This window comes from Cebus imitator, unplaced genomic scaffold (genome assembly GCF_001604975.1).
Source record: "Cebus imitator isolate Cc_AM_T3 unplaced genomic scaffold, Cebus_imitator-1.0 Scaffold208, whole genome shotgun sequence".
In the NCBI taxonomy this organism is placed as follows: domain Eukaryota; kingdom Metazoa; phylum Chordata; class Mammalia; order Primates; family Cebidae; genus Cebus; species Cebus imitator.
Genome location: NW_016107523.1, coordinates 1,876,859 through 1,899,545, shown reverse-complemented (window position 1 = coordinate 1,899,545; position 22,687 = coordinate 1,876,859). Strand labels below are relative to the sequence as shown.

At 32.4% G+C, this 22,687-nt stretch overlaps 1 protein-coding gene across 8 annotated transcripts in view; it reads right to left on the bottom strand.

The window, feature by feature from the left end:
• DMD (dystrophin) overlaps positions 1–22,687 on the bottom strand; it is a 2,133,401-nt gene that overhangs the window by 1,233,045 nt on the left and 877,669 nt on the right. For all 8 annotated transcript variants that reach the window (XM_017548497.2, XM_037745683.1, XM_037745686.1 and 5 more), the window contains one exon: positions 7,868–8,062. In XM_017548497.2, coding sequence (XP_017403986.1) covers positions 7,868–8,062 — 195 coding nt within the window. The remainder of the gene's footprint in view (positions 1–7,867; positions 8,063–22,687) is intronic.

The following is a 22,687-nucleotide window of genomic DNA, read 5'->3' as shown; positions in this document are numbered from 1 at the left end:
AGTTTTTTTTTTTTTTAAACCTTAGAATATTTGCCAAATCTGGAAATAACTTTATGTATATTTTATGTGGTTATTAACATTTTATTTAAATTCTTAACATATAAATATGTGATTTTATAATGTTTAACATATTCTTTTTTTAATATATATATTTTTTATTGGATTTTCAGTTTGGGGGTACATGTGAAGAACATGCAAGATTGTTGCATAGGTACATACATGGCAATGTGGTTTGCTGCCTTCCTCCCCATCATCTATATCTGGCATTTCTCCCCATGTTGTCCATCCCCAAATCCCTACCCCTCACTGTCCCTCTCCTAGTTCCCCCGCACAGACCCCAGTGTGTGATGCTCCCCTTCCTGTGTCCATGTGTTCTCATTGTTCAACATCCGCCTTTGAGTAAGAACATGTGGTGTTTGATTTTCTGTTCTTGTGTCAGTTTAACATATTCTTTAAGGTAATCTGATTATAGGACACTTTACATGGAAATGTATAATGTTTTTATAATTTGGCATGTTTGATGAAGCAATATGCATTTTACAAATCTTGAAATTTATATAATTATTCATTTTGACAGAAATTTTCATATAGTCCAACATTATTTCACTCTATCTTTACAATAGAACAGTTGAGTAGGCAGGGGCAATTATTATTATTGATCTAATTTCAATGTTAAAAAACAGGCGGAAAAATTTTATGTAACCTGCCCAAGGGCACAACTGTCAACAATCAGGTTCAATCTCTCCATCTAAGTTTTTAGGTTCCAATACAGTGCTTTGCTACACTCTCTAGCCTGCTGCATGTCATAACCACATAATGAAAGCTCAATGATTAGGAAAAATGTTAATAATATTTTAGTTATATGTGGGTTCCCTGTCCAAGATTTTCATAAATGACTGCTTTAGGTTCAGTATGTGCAAACCTAGAATAATTTTTTCTTTCCTATATATGTATAGATTTGTAGAATTCACATGTCTAGAAGATTTAACTCAGTGAGTTAGGATATACTAAAAGAAGCAAATTTGGTTTTCTCTTTTAGTATTAGCACTGATTAACATTGCCTTGCCTTCTGTCAAAGAGTCCACACCTACATGTATCAGACCATCACTCACTAATTCAACAGATGTACACTGAGTACCTATTAAGTGCTATGTGATGTTCTAGGAGTTGTAGATACAGTGGTGGAGAAAGAAAAAAAAAAAAAAAAACCAGCCAACAAGATACTATTTTTAATTCCTCGGTGTTGTGTGTATGTATCACCTTCTTGAAAAATGTAGCACTGCAGTTAAATGGGTTATACGTATACTTAAATGCATGTATACATGTTCATAGACTTATAAAACCCTGGGTACTATTGTTGTCCTATTTGGGGAAGGTGAAAACAATAGCTTTAAGCAGTTTTAGGTATCAGAAATGCCTTGAGACACTTTGTAACTTGGTTAACAGAGGAGCACATAACTTTCATTCCAAGAAAAAGGATTAGAAAAACCCATTAGTAGCTGTTGTGACAGGCAGCCATTGGGGAGTAGATCTATCTTAAAACTGAAAAAGAGAAATAAGAGAACCAAAGACTCAAACTCCAGTTCATTTTCACTCTCTGGAATTTGTCTTTATCTGACAGATAAAGGCAACACCCTATATAAATCTAATTCTTACACTCTTTACATCCCATCCAGCTACCAGACACTACATTAATGACATATCGAATTGGGAACTGTGTTCAATCAAAAGGCATTAAAGTACTTATTAACTAGGTTTTACTGAGCTTCTAAAAATATTTAAAAAGTTATTTCTAGTGACTCTGTGCTAAGTTGACTTTTTAATTTTTTCTTCCTGGTTTATTGTTCCTTGTGAGAAAACACTTTCTAAACACAACTATATAATTGGGTCAAATTGTTTTTCATAGGATGATGCATTGTCTTTGCATAAATAATGAATCAGTAATTATACATCACAGATAAAAAATGACGTTATAATTGGTCAAAGCACAGTTTCAATCGTTTGTGAATAGAAGGAAAACCTCCCCACAACTTAATTGCAACTTCAAAATTTCTACCAGCCTCATGATTTGTAAATTTTAATGTGGAAGTTTCTGCTTTCTAGAATTTACACAACAGGGATTATGAAAATAGGCTTGCTGGGAGAATGGAAGGAGTAGGAGTGAATTCTTAAAGCACATTTTAGCAGAGTTGGATGTTAATTGCAGCTTAATTGTGAAGACAAGACAACTGCTGGGCTTGATAAAATAATGGTAGGGAAAAAAGAATGAATAATTTCCCACAAAAGAGAGATTGGTGTAAAATATAAAATAAAACTGTACCAAAGCACATACAAATATGAATTCGGCACGACTAAAATGCAGTAAATGTCTATAATGTCTTCTCTATAATACAAAGTTTTTCATATAATACAAATGAAAAATAATGTACTATAGAAATAATTTAACCATGATTTAAATTACAGTTAATAAATAATTGAAAAGTAATACACGAATGTATATATAGCATTACAGTTAATAGATTAATATTTGAAAAGTAATACACAAATGTATATATGGCAAATCAATCAAATAAACCCCAAGTCCTATATGCTATTGCAGAAACGAGTTATATTTATAATTGAATGTGTTGAAAAACTCAAATTTTCTAAGAGAAACCACTAATTGATCGCATTATTGCAAATGTTTACATACAGTCCAAAAGATGAGTTTCTACAAATCACAATATATTAATAAAATCATATTTTTCATGCATTAAACTGTTCTATTAGAAAATTTAAGAATTCCAAAACATTTGCAAGCAAATTTTGCTTTGAAATTTTATATGATCCATGATTAGAGTAATTGTCGTATTCTTTTATTGCAGTATTATTAAATAGGTGAAGATTCAACTCTTTATCTAGTATGCCCCTGAATTACAATAAACGATCATTCTTTTATTTTTTTTTCAGATATTTTGTTTGGATTTGTACATACGGTGCCTCTTGCTATTATCTAATTCTCTGAATACCAAAATAGAAAAGCAATCACTTTGCTCATGGCATAATTTTGCCTTTATTTAAGTAATTGGTATTATTAAATTTTTGATTAGGTGCTATGGAACAGATTCTAGAGGGGAAAGATCTTAACCAGTGCATTGAAAATGTCTGTTGCCAGTACTTTCATCCCTACTTCAAGGCAAGACTAAAATGTGGAAGACAAAAATATGAGAAGAAATCGCACATCTCTCAAGGGATCTTCTGCTAACATTTAGGACACTGAAATTCTAACTAAACCCCACATCTGCTGAGAGTGGGTTTATATACACACATGCTTAAGTTTCTGTGTGAGTACAGATACAAATATATCTCTAATTTGAAAATATTTCCAGACTCTGACATTCTCCCATTACCACCCGAGTCCAAGCCACCAGCATCTATCTTCTTCAACTCTCATTGCTCCTGTTATTGTTTCCCTACAGTGCTACCCTCAACCCAGAAGCCAGTGTGATTCTTTTAAAACATGCTTGAGATCATGCCACTCAACTGCTTAAAAACCTACAATTGCTCTCATCTCATTTAGAATCTTCTTTACAATTGCCCCAAAGGCCCTCCGCAATCTGGACACTCAAACTCCCATAACCTCATCTCTTCTACCTTTCCGCTGGCTTGTTTTGCTTCAGCCACTTTGATTAAGATAGGCTCAGTCCCACATTTGGGCCTTTATTCTATTTTCTCTACTCAGACTGAATGGCTGACTCCCTTACCTTCTTCCAGCCTTTGCTCTAATGTTATTTCTACTTTATTTGAATTTGCCGTCCCACCACTTTCCATTGCACCTATATCTACCCCTTTAGGGGTCCCATATCCCCTTAACAGATTCTGGTTTTTTTCCATAATATGTATCACTGAGCAATACACAATATTTACTTATTATCATTTTATTTGTTTTCTTGCTTCTCTTCTATCTTCCAATGTTATAATAAAAGCTCTATGAGGGCAAAGATTCATTAGCATTTTTCACTGTTTTATAAGCACTTAGAATAGTGCGTGATACATATTAAGATCTCAATAAATATTTCTGAAATGAACGAATCCACATTCCTTAGATTTACTTGTCATAACAATTTATTTTATTTCTCAAGAGCAATGCCAAAAACCTGAACCAGTTAAAGAGGACTTGAACAAATTTTCTTCACACCATCTTTGGCTTATAAGCTCACTACTAGCTTCCCCTTGTGCTAAGTTGAACAAGGGTTGTCCCTATTTCTTTATCCTATTTAAAAACTCTATTAGGATTACGTCTCCTACCTGTAAACTTTCATCATACGGCCACATTTTTCACTATCCTCTTTACTCAAAGTACAGCAGATTTTATTCACTCCAAACAAACCATCTGCACTATAATTGGCTTTGATGAGACAATTGAAATGATGTGTGCCTAACATTTTTCTTTCCTTCCATTTATTTCCTTCTTCTTTTTCTCATTATTTTCTTATTTCTTTTCTTTTCTCCCTCCCCTCATACCTCATTCTCTTTCTTCCCTACTTCTTCCCTTCCTTCCCTACTTCTTCCCTTCCTTTCTCCTCCCTTCAGTGGTTAGAAACTCCAGGACAAAGTTGAATATTGAAGGGATATGGGCACATATCCTTTTCTTGTTCATGATCTTAGGGTGAAAACATTCAGCTATTCACCATAAAGGTTATTAGCTGTAAGTTGATTCTCAAGAATCGCAAAAGTTAAAGCCTAGTTGCCATTCTTATTATAAGCTATGTTCTTATTTTTGTACTAAAAACATTCACATTTATGGATACAAAGGCCTTATTGAACAACTAAGGATCTCTTCAGCGAGGGAGCAGCAGAATCACTTGAAGAATTCCACACCAAAGGCATGAATTATTATTTCTAAGAATTTCTCTAGGCAAAGGCTACACAGTAAATATGTCATTATTTATTTCAAAATTGTCCTAGATAGAGTTCCCCTATAAGCAGATTCTAAGACAAGGAATATATTTGGGAATGATCCAAGGAAAATAAAAGAGTATGTAAGGCAGGACAGGGAGCAAATAAAAATATCCTATGAGGCAGGTTTTTACTGTGTGCGATGGAGTCTTAATCCTGGAACAGAATTTTGGGTCACAGCATAAATCATCCTGCAGAGTTACCCCAACTGAAGAATGAGTGAGTAGTGGTGTTTATCTACTAAATCTATTTCTCATTGGTTGAGGTTTGCTCGGGAACATGGGGGATGCAGAGCTTTAACTACCTGACACTCATGGTTTTTGATTACTAAGGAGAATCCTAAGGCAAACAGTCAAAGACACTGGAGTTGGCAACTGCTAGTCAGAGTGCAAGGCATGCTGAGTCAGGAAATGATATGGGTGACGTCCCAAGAGTATTTTATACTCCAATAAAATTGATGCTTTCAGTAAAATTAGGTACATGAACAAATTATGATAAATCCTTTCAGTTAAACCTTTTAGTGGATAATTTCTCCTTTTAGGATAAGCTTTCAAATATTTAACTCACTTAAGAGAAAACCTTTTGGTAACTTGAAACTTATGATGCTAAGAAACTCTGGGTTCATGCTTTCATATGAGATACTTTAAAGCAGGATTTGATAGTTTAACACAGTAACTATATTTAGGAAAATTTTATCATGAAAATGACTTTTTCTTAAAATAAATGCAAGTTAATACTGTCCTAAACTTTCAAAAATTTTAATTCTTTCAAAATTATGTAATCTTCTTTGAGTATTATTAACTTTGTACATATAAATAATTGCAATCAATTTATTAACTGCTAATATTGGCTCTGAAATAAGAAAGAAAATATTACTTATGTGTACGTTTCTCATTCCTCTCTAGCTCTACTTAAGCTTGTGTTCTTTCTATTAAATGTAGATTTCCATATATAAGTTGGTGTTTATCTGCATAGTCTCTGTCAACATGATTAGGTAGCTTTCCAATTCAATACATCTACTAAAACCATAAGTGCTATTTTAGTTGTATTTTGTTTAGAAAGCAATTATTTTAACTTATTATATATTATCTATGTTATATGGCACTTTCAAAAAATATGTATTTTAAAGCACAGCAATATATACTATAGTTCTGTAATTTGATTCATATAAATTTGTCAGGAATAAAATCAACCACAATTTAATTTCAAATCTTCCCAACCAGCAGCTGTACAATTAATTTATGCACTGCTTTTCTATTTTTACTACTGGATAATGACAATGATGAATGCCTTTAACAGGAAATACATATTCATTGATATAAAGACTGAGCTCAAAACTGTCCCCCTTCAAAAAGCCAATGAAAGTAGGAAGCCCATTCACCTGCTGGAGGAGATTTGTTGGGAGAGAGAAGGAATTATGCCCACAACTGCATCTTATGGGGATTCAACCATCAAGCTAAATTAAACCTGCAATAATACTATATTATAAACCACAATAATCAATACTATTACGATTGCTGTCAGCTATAATATCCAATATATCAGAATAAACAAATGATTGACTATCAGCATAGCCAAGGGTCTATCATTCTGAGTATGCCAGGTTAGCAAGTTTGGAGACAGAGTTATTTAATGGGCAATTTAATAAGATCAGGGTCACTGCTTTCCTGAACCAAATGTCCATGAACCTGGGAAGGAATGAACATTAGCTCATTAGCAATAATTTACATGTTGAATGACAATGATGAACTTGCAAACTATGCTGCCATGAGAACTTAGTTAATAGAAATAATGACAGGAATTCTGGCATGTCACCTTTATCAAGTGATTAGATTTCTTCATTGTACCAATAAATGATTTGACTTTTACTTCAAAGAGAATAAGAAAAGATACCATATGACATGGATGGGATAGTTCCACAGATCTGTGAAGCTCTTATTTTACTGTGAAATTGTATAGCTTATTTCCTATAATGTAAGATATTAAAGTCAAGTCACTGAAGATGCCGTAACACCGATTTCCAAAACAAACAAATAGCTTTATCTATTTGTACATTTATACAGGCAAATGTGTGATATAGAATGAGCTCCTAAGAATTTATTTGAGTATAAAGTACTTTGGCTAATATGTGCTGCTGATAGCAAACTCATCTTTCACCTATAATCGTATGCTGTTTGCATTGGAAAATACTAAGCTCTGGGTATACTATTTCATTTTGAGTATAAAATGTATGATCACGAAAATTATCTGGAGACACATTATTATGTACATTTTCTTGATCCTACATTCATTTATCTTCAAACACTTCCTTCTAAAATTCATAGCTTATTTCCTTATCATGATTTGTCTTGCTTCAGAATTCAGTAACTTGCTGTTAGTGATTTGAAAACAGCTGGATGTTGTTGGTAGCCTTTAGCTAGCAGTTATAAAAATATTTTATAGATTTCTATTCAATTTTATTCCATATACTGTGGCATAGGTATTGACATTAATTTGAAATTGAATATGTACCTGTGAAAAATGTAAAACAAAAATAATGTACATTAGATATAAATGAAAAATCTAATTTCCCTTTTAGGAAAATGAAAGGAAATTGGTCTATTGTCTAGGAATAAACTGTTTCTCCATCAAAGTTTATTTTCTGGTGGTTCCTTTCTGTCCCTACTGCATGTAAAAATGATTATTTTTGTGAATTTCTTTATTTTAGGATGTCTTTCAACACTAAATACTGTAAGATACATCTTCTCACTTATGTCTCTCTTTCTACCCCAGATTTCTAAAGCAAACCACACCATAAAGTATTTTTAAGAATTCCAATTGTAAGTCAAAATGCTGTCATGATGTATACAATTTAAGTCAATTGTTCTGGTACTATGAATGATCAGTATGATCATCTTGTAAAATCTAAATGGAAGTGCTTTGCTCTTACCTTCAGAGACTCCTCTTGTTTAAAGAGATCTTCAAAGTCCTTAGCACAGAGGTCAGAAGCATTGAGAAGTTGTTCCACTTCTGATAGGGCTTGTAAGACATGAGTGATCTCAGTCAGATATGTAGAAGGCACATAAGAAATTTCCAAAGGCATGTCTTCAGTCATCACCATCATCGTTTCTTCACGGACAGTGTGCTGGTATAGATATACAAAAGAAGAATTCTTTTAGCTTCCTAACAGTGAAAACTCCTCTACTGAGTTTACATAGGTTTCATTCTATAGCTGACAACTCAATCTACAAACTGGGCTGAAACTGGATTCAAAAACTCATAATGATAACTCTAGTAAAAAGGTTATTTGTTGATTATATATCCACTTCTTTCAAAAAGCATTAGAAACATTTCATAAGTGATACATACATATCAGCACCATGTATATAACACAAAAGAACATGAGGTCATAAGGAGGGTGGTTTTATCCTGAGAAAAAGATGATTTTTGCAACTGGCATTTAAATTTCTAATTTGCAACTGGCATTTAAAATTCTAGTTTTTCTGGAAATCTAGATATGAGATTGGGTGAGTGGGGGTTCATATCTATTTTATTCGTAATGTAGGCTACTTTCCTATACATTTTCCCCATGATATTCATTGAGATACGACAGATATAAAGTAGTGAGGCTGGCATGTAACTTTGTATTAAGCCCTCTTCTCCTCCAAATTCTAGACATTAGCTCCTGTTTTTGTTGGTAGTGTCTTCCTAAGTTAAGCTGCTAATTAAAGTACTATATGAGCAGAAGTGACTGTGGAATTTATATTTTAAAAAGAACTCCAGAATGTCCTGAGGCCTAAGGGACCTCTAACCTCTTCTCTTGCATCTACACTTTTCTAACTGGGATCCAAGAGCTAGGTATGATGAGAATTTCTAGCTCCAGAGTCCTTTTGGAGTTTCTCAGGAATGCCTCTTTCCCTATTTCTTATAAGAGCAAAAAATAATACTATTTGGCATACAAATTCAGAAAGATGGATGACCTCTGCTCTCTTCTGTCTACACTATAGGCAGTAAAACTCTTGTAATTGAAATTATTCTCCCAGTAACTTTGTCTAGAATTGACTAACTGCCACCTGCCTGTTGATGAGGTCACCTGAGGGTTTCAGTGGTAGGGTCTCTGAGGACGTTCAGATGAAAAGCATGCTAACAGAGCCATTTATTACTGTACAGCCTTTTATGACAAGACCATACTCATTTTTGCAGTAATGTAATAAACTGGACTTTGGGGATCCTAGACTGAGCCCCACACAAAGATGAGTAAAATTTATAAGCTGGTCTGTGTATGTTTCTTTTCAACTTACCTGACTTAGGGCTTTTATACTCAATTCTCACATGATATAAAAAATGAAATTCTAATTTAGATGTCTCATCTACTTATGATATAGCAAACTCATAGAATTGCACAAATTAGTTTTTAAATAATTATGCGTTTTACAACATTTGTATTATTGTGCATATCTTGACCAAACCCATAGCACACATTCCTTCATGATCAATGGAACGATAGTGTACATATGTTTCTCATTTATATTTAAAAGGATATTAGAAACTTTAGCCAGAATTTGATAAATAAAATTCAGAATTTAATGATAGATTTCTTAAGAAATTCTTAATTCCTCTCCTTCATAATATGAATTTTACCAATTTAAAAGAAAAATAACTCAGCAGGCTATTTGAATGTGAAATTTTCACTGACACATTAGGTTTAACACTTAGTAAAATCAACAGCACAAGGAACATAAGCTTATGTTTTGCAGGCATTACTTAGGTTGGTGACCATTATGTTATTCTTCATAAAATTTACAAGTTAATAAGCTCATCTTTCTCCTTTGCATTAGTTGCTTTAACCCCTGGGGTCGATAGTTCCACATCATTTAAAGCAAGTATATATTTTATAATATTTATTTAATGGTACAATTACCTTTGCTTTTAATGATATGCATTTTATACCTGTAAGTTGTCAGACAACAAAGATGTTAGTTATCAGGAACAGAGTTAGGTAGAGGACAAGTTGTAGTTTTTCATTTATTTATTTATTTTGATGTTTAATCAAGGGAATTGTTTCAGAATTGGACATATTTTCGAAATATTTAGAAAAATCTAGGTGTTATTTAAAAAGCAGTGGGAATTCAAACAAGTTTTGATGCATATTCTCATCACTTTTTCTGAAAAAAAAATTTCTAGGATGCTTATATCTATTTTCTGATTCCTCTTTGACATGTAGTTTTCTCAGTCTTCATTACTTTCATTTGAGATGCTCTCAGCTATCTTAAATTCATATTGGTGCTTAATAAATATAGTAATTGTGCATTACAGCTAGCAAGAATTGTGTGAATATGATTTTTGTTTTATGGTCAAATACAGTAATGAAAAGGGCACTAAAAATACACTCACTTTTGCCTGCTAACTTGTATTTACTTCCTTAAACAAAATTGTGAACCCAAATTTTGAGTATTTGGCATTTGCATAAAGAAACTTTAAATAAAAATGAGATTTACCAATGAATCCAGGAGCTGGATTTTTTAAAAGATTAATAAAATAGATAGACCACTAGCCAGACTAATAAAGGAGAAAAGAGAAAAGAATCAAATAGACACAATAAAAAATGATGAATGGGATATTACCACTGATTCCACAGAAATACAAACTACCATCAGAGAATACTATCAATACCTCTATGCAAATAAGCTAGAAAATCTAGAAGAGATGGATATATTTCTAGACACAAACACCCTCCCAAAACTAAACCAGGAAGAAGTCGAATCCCTGAATAGACCAATAACAAGTTCTGAAATTTAGGTAGTAATTAAGAGCCTGCTGACCAAAAAAAACCCCCAGGACCAGAAGGATTTGCAGCAGAATCTACCAGAGGTACAAAGAGGAGCTTGTACCATATCTTCGAAAACTATTCTGAGCAATAGAAAAAGAGGGACTCCTCCCTAACTTATTTTTTGAGGTCAGCATCATCCTGATACCAAAACCTGGCAGAGACACAACAAAAACAAACAAAATTTCAGGCCAATATTCCTGATAAACATCAATGTGAAAATCCTCAATAAAATACTGGTAAACCAAATCCAACAGCATATTAAAAAGCATATCCACCATGATCAAGTCGGCTCCATACCTGGTATGCAAGGCTGGCTCAACATATGCAAATCAATAAATGTAATCTATTACATAAACAGAACCAATGACAAAAACCACATGATTTCCTCAATAGATGGAGAAAAGGCCTTCGATAGAATTCAACAGCTTTTCACGCTAAAACCACCCAATAAACTAGGTAATGATGAAATGTATATCAAAATAATAAGAGTTATTTATGACAAACCCACAGCCAATGTCATACTGAATGGGCAAAAGCTGGAAGAATTCCCTTTGAAAACCAGCACAAGAAAAGGATGCCCTCTTTCACTACTCCTATTCAACATAGTTTTGGAAGTTCTGGCCAGGGCAATCAGGCAAGGGATAAATAAAAGGTATTCAAATAGGAAAAGAGGAAGTCAAATTATCTCTATTTGCAGATGACATTATTGTATATTTAGCAAACCCTATTGTCCCAGTCCCAAAATTCCTTAAGCTGATAAGTAATGTCAGCAAAGTCTCAGGATACAAAATCACTGTGCAAAAGTCACAAGCATTCCTGTACACCAATAACAGACAAACAGAGAACCAAATAATGAGAGAACTCCCATTCACAATTGCTACAAAGAGAATAAAATACCTAGGAATACAACTAACAAGCAATGTGACAAACCACTGCTCAGGGAAATGAGAGAGGACACAAACAAATGGAAAAACAATCCATGCTCATGGACAGAAAGAAACAGTATCAGGAAAACAGTCATATTGCCCAAAGTAATTCACAGATTCAATGCTATTCTCAACAAGCTACCATTGATTTTCTTCACAGAATTAGAAAAAACGACTTGGAACCAAAAAGAGCCTGTATAGCCAAGAGAATCCTAAGCAAAAAGAACAAAACTGGAGACATCATGCTACCTGACTCCAAACTATACAACAAGGTTACAGCAACCAAACAGCTTGGTACTGGTACCAAAACATACATACATATATATATATATATATATATATATATATATTTTTTTTTTTTTCCCCCACTGGAACAGTATAGAGGGCTCAGAAATATCACTACTCCTCTACAACCATCTGATCTTTGACAAACTAGACAAAAACAAGCAATGGGGAAAGGATTCCCTATTTAATAAATAGTGTTAGGAAAACTGGCTAGCTATATACAGAAAACTGAAACTGGACCCCTTCCTTACACCTTATGCAAGAATTAACTCAAGATGGATTAAATTTGTAAATGTAAGACCTAAAACCACAAAAACCCTAGAATAAAACCTAGGCAATATCATTCACGACACAGGCATGGTCAAGTACCTCATGACTAAAACACCAAAAGCAATGGCACCAAAAGCCAAAATTGACAAATGGGATCTAATTAAACTAAAGAGCTTCTGCACAGAAACAGAAACTATCATCAGCATGAACAGGCAGCCTACAGAATGGGATAAAATTTTTGCAATCTATCCATCTGACAAAGTGCTAACATCCAGAATCTATAAGGAACTTAAACAAATTTACAAGACAAAAACAACCCCATCAAAAAGTGGGCAAAGGATATAAACAGACGCTTTTCAATAGAAAACATTTATGTGGCCAACAAACATGAAAAAAAAGCTAATCATCACTGGTCATTAGAGAAATGCAAATCAAACCCACAATGAGATGCCATCTCATGTCAGAATGGCGATCATTAAAAAGTCAGGAGACAACAGATGCTGGAGAGGATGTGGAGAAATAGGAAGGCTTTTACACTGTTAGCGGGAGTGTAAGTTAGTTCAACTACTGCAGAAGACAGTGTGGTGATTGCTCAAGGATCTAGAATCAGAAATACCATTTGACCCAGCAATCCCATTACTGGGTGTATACCCAAAGGAATATAAATCATTCTACTATAAAGACACATGCACACGTATGTTTACTGTAGCACTATTCACAATAGCAAAGACTTGGAGCCAACCCAAATGCCTGTCAATTATAGACTGGACAAAGAAAATGTGTCACATATATACCATGGAATACTATGCAGCCATAAAAGAGAATGAGTTTATGTCCTTTGCAGGGACCTAGACGAAGCTGAAAACCATCATTATCAGCAAACTCACACAAGAAAAGAAAACCAAACACCACATGTTCTCACTCATAAGTGGGAGTTTAACAATGAGAACACATGGACACAGGGAGGGGAACATCACACAATGGGGTCTGTCGGTGGGTGAGAGGAAAGGGGAGGGATAGAATTAGGAGAAATACCTAACATAGATGATGAGTTGATGGGTGCAGCAAACCACCATGGCATATGTATACCTATGTAACAAACCTGCACGTTCTGCACATGTATCCCATAACTTAAGTATAATAAGAAAAAAATTATTCAGTGACACTTGATAAAAAAAAATGAAATATAAATGAGATTTACTTAAAAATAATAATTTGAGCTCTCAGATCAGAATTCTGTATCTTAGCATTTAAGATCTATCATTAGTTATAGTCCTAAACGAGTGCTTAAAGAATGTAGGCTGCATGCTGTGTTCTGGCTTCTCATGTGATAAGCTTCTCTTCACATGATCCAGTATGTCTGCCATATATTATTTTATTATATACTAATTTAATAAATATTCATCAGCACATTAAAATAAAAACCATTTCAACTATATTTCAATGAATATCTCTTTCAGAAGAGTGCTATGTGGCATCTGTTTAAATTGCCAATTTTTCTGGTAACCATCCTTTTACACACTGTGTACAAGAGTTCAATTTTTAAAAAATTTTTAGGTCCCCAAAATAAGTGACAAATAATTTTAATTTTATATCTGTTTCTAGAAATCATTTTTAACACATTTTTTTAATAACAAAGAAGTTTTCATTAACCTGATTGAAATACTCTTTGAAGAAATATTAGCCATTGAACTGCAGGTTGGGAATGTTCTAATAATATGCATATTGTGATTATTTTCAAGATTGTCACAAATAAGCCATAGAGCAGTTGGTGTCAATTCATGGAAATAATCCCTCCACGCTCAGCCATGGCATAAACAAATTTTCTGGAACACTTAGAAATATTAAAATTCTTACAGTTGAACATAATCAAGAAAATAAAAAGCTATAGTTTATTACTTTAGAAAAATCTGAATGAGGAAAATCTAATTATTTCTATCCTAAACTACTGATAATCAAGTAATCTTTTAAAAATTTTTCGTCTTTTCATTATAAAGATAAATTAGAATACCTGTAATTTCTAAAATGTTTCTGATTGCAATTACCTATGGGCAGCAATTCAGCTATATGTTATAATTAAAATCTAAAAGATTAATACTTTTCGCCAAATATATTTAAGGAAGACAGGTCTATAAAAGGATTCACTATCTTGATACATAGTATCCAGTCATCATAGATAACAGATGTTAAGTGGTACAGATGGACTTAATAGAGAAAGCTAAAGGTTGATACTGTGAACTTTCATGAGAAATAGAAATATTCCAAAATAACCCTTTGACACCACTGGGAAACTGTGAACTCATTTTCTAGAAAATTCTGTTGTATTAAGTTTGAATATTTTCACTTATTATAGCAATCTGATATGTACAATAATGTTTAATATGTAGAGAATTTTCATAATTTTCATATACAAGAGACTACCACAAATTGAATCAAAAGAGAGTCAGACACTTGGAGATCTAGTTTACTATCTATTTCTTAAAAGTATAGCATTCCTACTGACACACTCATGCAAATCTATAATGAATAAACTACTATAATGAATAATGAAAGTGCATCAAATGACTTTCAGTTTGGTTTAATAAAAATTTCAGACAGTTATTTAAAACTCAGTGTAATTGGAAATATCGGGTTCATTTTCTCTTCTTTATGCAAAATCCATGTACTCATATTCAGATTAATCCTTTTCATTTGAATTTCATTAATTCTGTCTTGAATAATTACATCCTTCTGAATTCTGATGTGTACAAATCCTGTCTAACCTTTTGAAAATCAAGTTGCTTTTGTTAACATTCTTTACCACCTTATATCATTATAGATACTCATGTATCATTAGCAAGGAAATGCTATAATCTGACTAATTCATTTTATTTCTTTGTGTTTATTTTCATTTCTAACTATATATACCCAAAAGAATATACTAGCCTTATTTTCTAGAGACAACATTCAAGATGTGTGAAAGAAACCTTAAAATACCTATTTTTATTGACAAATGAAAAGTTTGATCAATGCTTAATAATTATTACAGATCAAAATTATGATTTGTATGATCTCAAGTTGACATCAAAACAGCTTTGAGATTTTGAGCTATGTAAGTAGGCAGAGGTATCACTCACAAAGTTTAAATAAACTTTCATTTATCTGAAACTCCAGTTATCACATTCTTTTTATTACATAAAATTTCTTTCTTGAAGGGCCATAACTGCATGAGATAAAAGCAATCCTGTTTTGAAACAAATGGTGCATTATGTCTAGGTTTTTAAACAAAATGTTTTCCTTCATGATTTAAAAGGCTTCTCTCTCCTTTAAATGCATTGAGGTTACTGGCCCATTTATGAGTTATGAGGTCAAAGAAACTCAAGAAGAAAAATGTGCTATATGACATATTATTATGACATATGCCAAAAATAACCATATATCTCATATGAATACAACACATGAAAAATATATCAATGCATCCAAAGTCTAACTAACAAAAACAGACTATTACCTTGACCAAAAACAGTAAAATAGTGATGGAGCCTTTTTTTACTTCATTAGTATTAACGAAGATGAAGATAAGCAAATCTTCAAAGAAGATTTATTAATGATTTACTGTGAGCTATAATATGAAAATCTATGAGCCATAATGTGAAAATATATCAGTTTATGTCTGATTATCTTTACTCAAAAGGATATTCTTAAATATTATGAATTATTTAAAAGTAATAACACAATGATATGTAAATCCAAAATATGATTACCTGTACATGCTTTAAGTAGGTTCAGATGGGTCATAAATGAAAAGTCAATGGAAAAGTGTTAAATTTTCTTAGACAAGTAACTCTGTCTCCTAGCCTCACAAGTCTTCAGAGAAAGACAAGTTGCCTTCTAGGGGTCATTATAATAATAAAGAAAGTTGAGGGTTTTTAAAAATTTTTTTTCTCCTGGATAATTATAATAGACATTATAAGCATTAAATGCAAATCACAATCAAATTTGGCAAAATTATTTTATCAGTCCAGAGTGATTAAAAAACCCTCAAACAGTAAAGCATAGAAACAAAAGAATATGATGCAGATGAGATTGATATGGGTTTAGTCTGCCTTATCACTGTTTTGGATATGTATAATGGCATGACAATAACAGCATTCTGACGGTACTTCCTTTTGTATGTTTAGTCAAGTTACTGGGTAGAAAGACCTTGAATAATGAGTCTAATGAGTCCAAGCATATTGGTTATGAACCTGCATAGAGAAAATAGCAATGAGAGAGTACTTTGCTCTTATGTGATTTCCCCCTTCTTATTGCATCATCTATAAAATTGCTTATGTGAACCTATGTAATCAAAAAATGGGGATATCCACATCAGAATAATAAATAAAGTGATCAGCAATATAATTTTCCCCCCTTTTTAAAAAAAGAATAAAACCCACTAACATACATAAAAATTCAAGGTAAAATATGGAAGAAAATTATCCTTTATATCCATATTATTTTTCTAAAATTAGAATAAAATTTTAAAGTAGGGCAGCCTGTTAGTGAAAAAGATATGCTGATGATGCTGGGTTTGCCAGTCTTTAAATACATCCTACTTCTAGAAGGCCAGGTATAAACAGTGTCCTATATAAAAGGTCTGGACAGACCTGCTCATTGACCTGTCTCATGTTGATTCTTACTTTCTACACCATGAAATTTACCTAATTCCTCAGGGCCAAGTTCAATTACTATCTAATTAAGCTGATGAACTGAATCTGGAAAATGTGTTAATGGCTTATAGTGGTTTAGTGTTTTCTTTCAAAAGACAACATTTGCATTTTTATAAAGGTTTTCAAAGAATTAACATAAATTAGTAACTTGAAAAAATTTTAGTCACTAAGTATGGCCTGTGAGAGAAGAGAAATAAAAGACTTTTGTTGACACCCAGCTAACCACTACATAAGCACCAATATATAAGCAGCAACAATCATGGCCTGCCTTGTAAAATCATCTCCAAAAAATAACCTACACATTAATAGATAAGACACATAATAGTTTATATACCCTAGTCAGCTTATAAGGCAGCAAAAAATAAATGTAGCAAAGACTCATGCCTGCTACCTAGCATACAGTATGTTATCAAAAATATTTGCTGCGTAAATTAATGAAGAAACAAGCATCAACTTAAAAGGATAACTATAAAATACACATGTGGCCAGAATCGTCAGGATCTACATTCATAATATAATGTATATTTAGGAATATTCAGAATTCAAACAGGAATATTTTCTTCATTTCATAATGCAACCTTTATTGTCATAGATTTAAAAGGTATATCTGATTTAACTATGTCACATTTCTCCAATTCATAGCACACTAGCTACATGCTATTGTACATTCAGGTTTAGGTCCTTAAGTTGTCTTTTAGGTATTAATGTACCTCACTATACATGAATAGAAACGTAAGTAATTATTTGAGGTCATGATATATCGACAATATTAAGATATACTAATTTTAGCTTCTTCATGGATGTCACAATGTCTATTAGCAAACTGAAAGCATTGAGAAGACCTGTAGTCAAAAACTCATTTTAACCTTTGGTAACTCTTCCAAACCTCTTCCCATAAAAGTTTTCATTAATATATCCAGAGTATATTTTTATTGTAAACTATTCTAAAATATCAGCTTGGGAATACTTGCCGTAGCTATCTTTTTATATGTTGACATGCAAAAACGAACCCTCCCTCCATTCCGCACACATACCTATACTTAACTCAGTGTGAAAATAAAAGTAACACACGAAAAAATGAGTATAGAAATACCGTAAGTTCTGTAGTTATATTTCATCCTACTAAATCACTTAATTTCTGTTGCCTTGTGGATCTATCAACTTGAATAGATTTTTCAGAATAAACTCACACTATTATTTGTACACAAGAGTTGTCACACCCCTCAGAAAATGTGGATACTATCTCTAGATTAATGTAGCAACTCAGTATGTATGTCTAAATATGCACGTGTCATGATATGTTTTTCATTTAAGTATTTTCTTTATTAGAAATTCGAGTGATAGCTATGCCTATAATTACACTGTTCAGTATGGTAGTCATTAACTACGTTTGGCTAAAAAAATTTGCATCTAAATTATTTAAGAGGAAATACAATGAAAAATTTAGTACTCTGTTTTTACCACCCATATTTTAAGTTCTCAGTAGCCTCAATAGCTACTGTATTGGACAGTGTAGTTATAGAAAATTTCCATCATCTCAGAAAGTTCTATTGGATAGTGCTAATCTAGAAAAGTACAATACATTTTATTTCTAGATAAGGTTAATACTTATGTATGTTCTGTAATGGTTTTTTATTCTACTCAATCTCTGCCCAAAGTGCTGTCTAGTATTTATGTGGTTAAAGTTACCTAACGGGCGCTCGATTAATATTCTTTTATAATGGCAATCATAAAAGAAAGAAACACTCCTTTTTCAAATTGCTTATTAAAAATATAACAACGTTCTAATTTAAATAATAATGTGAAAACTAAGATATATGAAAAATCTAATGCTAGTATCGTATCTATCTGAAAATACTTGTAACATAATTAGTTTTTCACAAAGGTGATTTAGACTGGCTACTAAATCCAAATTAAAATGTCACAAGCTGAAAATTCAATCAATTTATTATTATTCTATATCTGATTGGTTTAATTGAATTGCTAAATACACTGTATTTTGTTTTTAGGTAGACACAGCCTAAATCTGTAAGTAATCTCACTCAACTTTGAAAATAATTAATTTTAAAACCTATTATTGTGACATACATAATATGCATTATTTATCTGGTCAAAGCTTATCAATCATATATGTGCACATATATGTGTTTGTGCAAATATAGACACAAAAAATGGAAATGTTGAGAATGAGTAAATCACTTCATAGGCATGTTTTCTGTTTCCCTTCGAGCTAAGTACATACAACTTAAGATAATCACAACTAACTGCTAGAATTTAGAAGAATGTATGGTATCAGGATCTGAAATTATGAAAAAAAATGCAGATGAAGAGAAAAAGTTGATGAACTGGTGGCATTTCAAAGATATGTGTATCTTGGCATGATCTGAGATAGAAATTATGGATCTGATGATTTTGAAGTATATATGTGGAATGATTTGTGGGAGACCATTGATTTAAGGACGTCTGTTTGACTTAAGAAGGAGTCAGTATTTGCTGGTTAGTTTCATGCAGGCATTACTGGACAGTGTCTGTACTACATGGCTAAGGACAGGCTTACTTCCACCCCTTGTCCATGAGATCAAAGATGTTTGCCCATACATACATTTTGTGAATAGATTCCAGCTTGTTAAATAATTATTCACCAGATTTAAAAAAAAAAAAAACTCTCATTATTCACATTGCTTCTCAATCAATCACTATGCATCAGAGCATCAAAAACTTAACTGCATTTGTGCTAAGACAATTCACATTCTTTGACTTAAGCATGAGAGTAAAAAAAGCAAAGCTTTTTCAGAAGACACAAGGGGTTGAAGAGAAAGATAAAGCTGAGAGTCCATACAAGTAGTAAACTAGAAGAAATAGAAAATACATTTAACAAAAATAAAATTAGAAACATTAAAAGGTTATCACTAGAGCCCAGAAAGCCTGTTACCTGGTTTTTAAAAAATCAATAGACAATTTAGAAAAAAGAATAATGATTGCTAAAAAAAAAAAAAAAAAAAAAAAAAAAAAAAAAAAAAAAAAAAAAAAAAAAAAAAAAAAAAAAAAAAAAATGGGCTATTTACAGTCAAGCAGAAGTATGCCACAATTTAAAGAAAAATAGAAATAAATTGATATTAATAGTGAAAAAAAATAAGAAACTTAGAAAATAGATCTAGGATACCTGTTAAGCAATTTTAAGTACCAGAATAAGAAAAGAGAAGAGATGGAAGATTTGTAATAAATAAAACAATCACAATAGAATTCCAGAGCTAAAGAAGTTGTTAATATTAATTGGTTATTTAAAAATGGTACCCAAGTACAAAAAAGAATTAAAGAGTAAGAGGTGGCTCACAACTGTAATCCCAGCACTTTAAGAGGTTGAGGTGAGAAGACTGCTTGATTTCAGGAGTTCAAGACCAGTCTAGGCAACATAGTGAGACACTACCTCTGCAAATAATGTTTAAAAAATTAGCCAGCCATGCTAGTGATTGCCTGTAGTCCCAGCTACTTGGGAGGCTGAGGCAGTAAGATCTCTTGAGCCTAGGAGTTGGAGACTGCAGTGAGCTATGATTGCATCACTGCACTCTAACCTGGGCAATACCAAGACCCTGTCTCAAAAATAAAATAAAATAAAATAATAAATAGAGACACATATTTAGAAACATTTTAACTTATATCCTAATGGAATTTCTGCACTTAAAGGGATGGGGCAAAGAGCATCTTTAGACTTTGAGAGAAAGATAAAAGGTTAAATACAAAGAAATGATATTTGGACTAGAATCAGACTTTATGCTGGCCACAATGGTAGCCAGAAGACAGCTGAAACTAGAAAACAATGGAAACTAGAAGACCATTGTTCATAACCTACAGGGACTACTAAAACAAGAGGAAAGATATTAAAGAACGCTGTTACTACCCAATAAATCTAACAGGATGACTGCAAAGTAAAGATCATTTTGAAAATGCAAGGCTTACAAAGTTTACATCCTTTGTGATTTTATGAGGACATTTCTCAAGTGTTCCAACCAAATTAAAAATTAAGTACCCCAAAATCTAAAATGCAATAAAATAAATAAATGGGGAAAAAAATGAAGTACAGTTGGCCATCTGTATCCATGGGTTCCACATTTGTGGATTTAACCAACCATGGATCGAACATATTTGCAAAAATATATGAATGGTTTGTCTACACTGAACATGTACAGACACTTTTATTGCAATTATTCTCTAAACAATACTGCATAATGGCTATTTATATAGCATTTACATTATATTGGGTATTATAAATAACCTAGAGATGATTTAAAATGTTCAGGAGGATGTCCACGGTTATATGCAAACACCATGCCATTTTATATAAAGAAGTTGAGCATCCTTGGATTTTGATATATGTAGGGCAGTCCTGAAACCAATGCCCCACAGTTACTGAAGGATGGCTGTATAATAAAGATGTGAAAACAAGGAGAAATAAGAGATACAAAAAATAGTAATAAGAAATAAACCTTGTGTGGTTTTTGGTCAAATTTTATGAAATAACTGTGTAAGTATAATTTAAGAAATCACATGACTTCTTAAACTAGATATGTGATACAATAAGTGAAAACAACAGTAGCCAAGAAATAAAATTATAAATCATTAGGTTTTAAAGGATTTTGCCTTTGATTGAAAATAATGAGGTGTTGGCTAAGTAAATCATCTTGGTGATGAGGGCATTGTTCTCATTTAATTTTGATGTAACACTACAGAAATAGAGGCTTAAAATTGTTGCTTAAAAGAGGAAACAGCACTAGTAAAATGCAAATACAAAGCGTAACTTATAAATTACCTGTAAGTGGGGGAAGAGATGCAGTAGAGTGCAGTGAAGATGATGATTTATAAAATTATACAAAAGGAATAAGAGTAAATAAAATGTATGATAAAATAATGACCACCAATATGACAAGGAATTATAATTAATGACCATCAATATGACAAAGTATACAGTTGTAAGAGTTATTATAACAAAAATAAAGTTGGTTAAATTCTCTAAAGATAAAATATCTATCATTCTGTTCCGTATCTCCATAAGCACATATTAGTAAGAACACGTAACATTTGTCTTTATAGATACCAGAGGCTGGGAAGAGTGTAGGTGAGCAGAATGGGTGAAGAGAGGTTGGTTACTAGGTACAAACATACAGTTGCGAAGAGGGAATAAATGCTAATGTTTGACAGCAGAGTAGGGTGACTATAGTCAAAAACAATGTATCGTGTATTTGAAAATACTTGGAAGAGAGGAATTGAAATACTCCCAACACAGAGAAATGCTAAATACTTGAGGTGATGGATACCCTAAATATCCTAACTTAATCATTATGCATTCTATGCATGTAACAAAATATTACATGTACCCCCATAAAGATGTAAAACTATTTGTATAAATAAAAAGACTCTAACAAGTTTAAAATGCACACTCCATCTATAGGCTGTTTATAAGAAACATAGAAAAACAAGGTCACAATGCTGCATTATATAATGACAGGTGATTTAGGAAACAAATTTTTAAAAGGTGAAAGTCAAAATAATAGTATCAAATAAAATATAATTCAAGGCCAAAAAGCACCAAATGGGTCCCAGAGAACCAATGTAATGATAAAAATCATACTTCTTCCCAAAATACAGTAGTCATTAATTGCTATGTCCCAAACATTTGGCTGCATTATACCTAAGGTAAATTACTAGAAATAAGAGAATATGAAAAAATCATAGCTGTAGTTGTTACCTTACATATACCTCTTCCGCAACTTGTT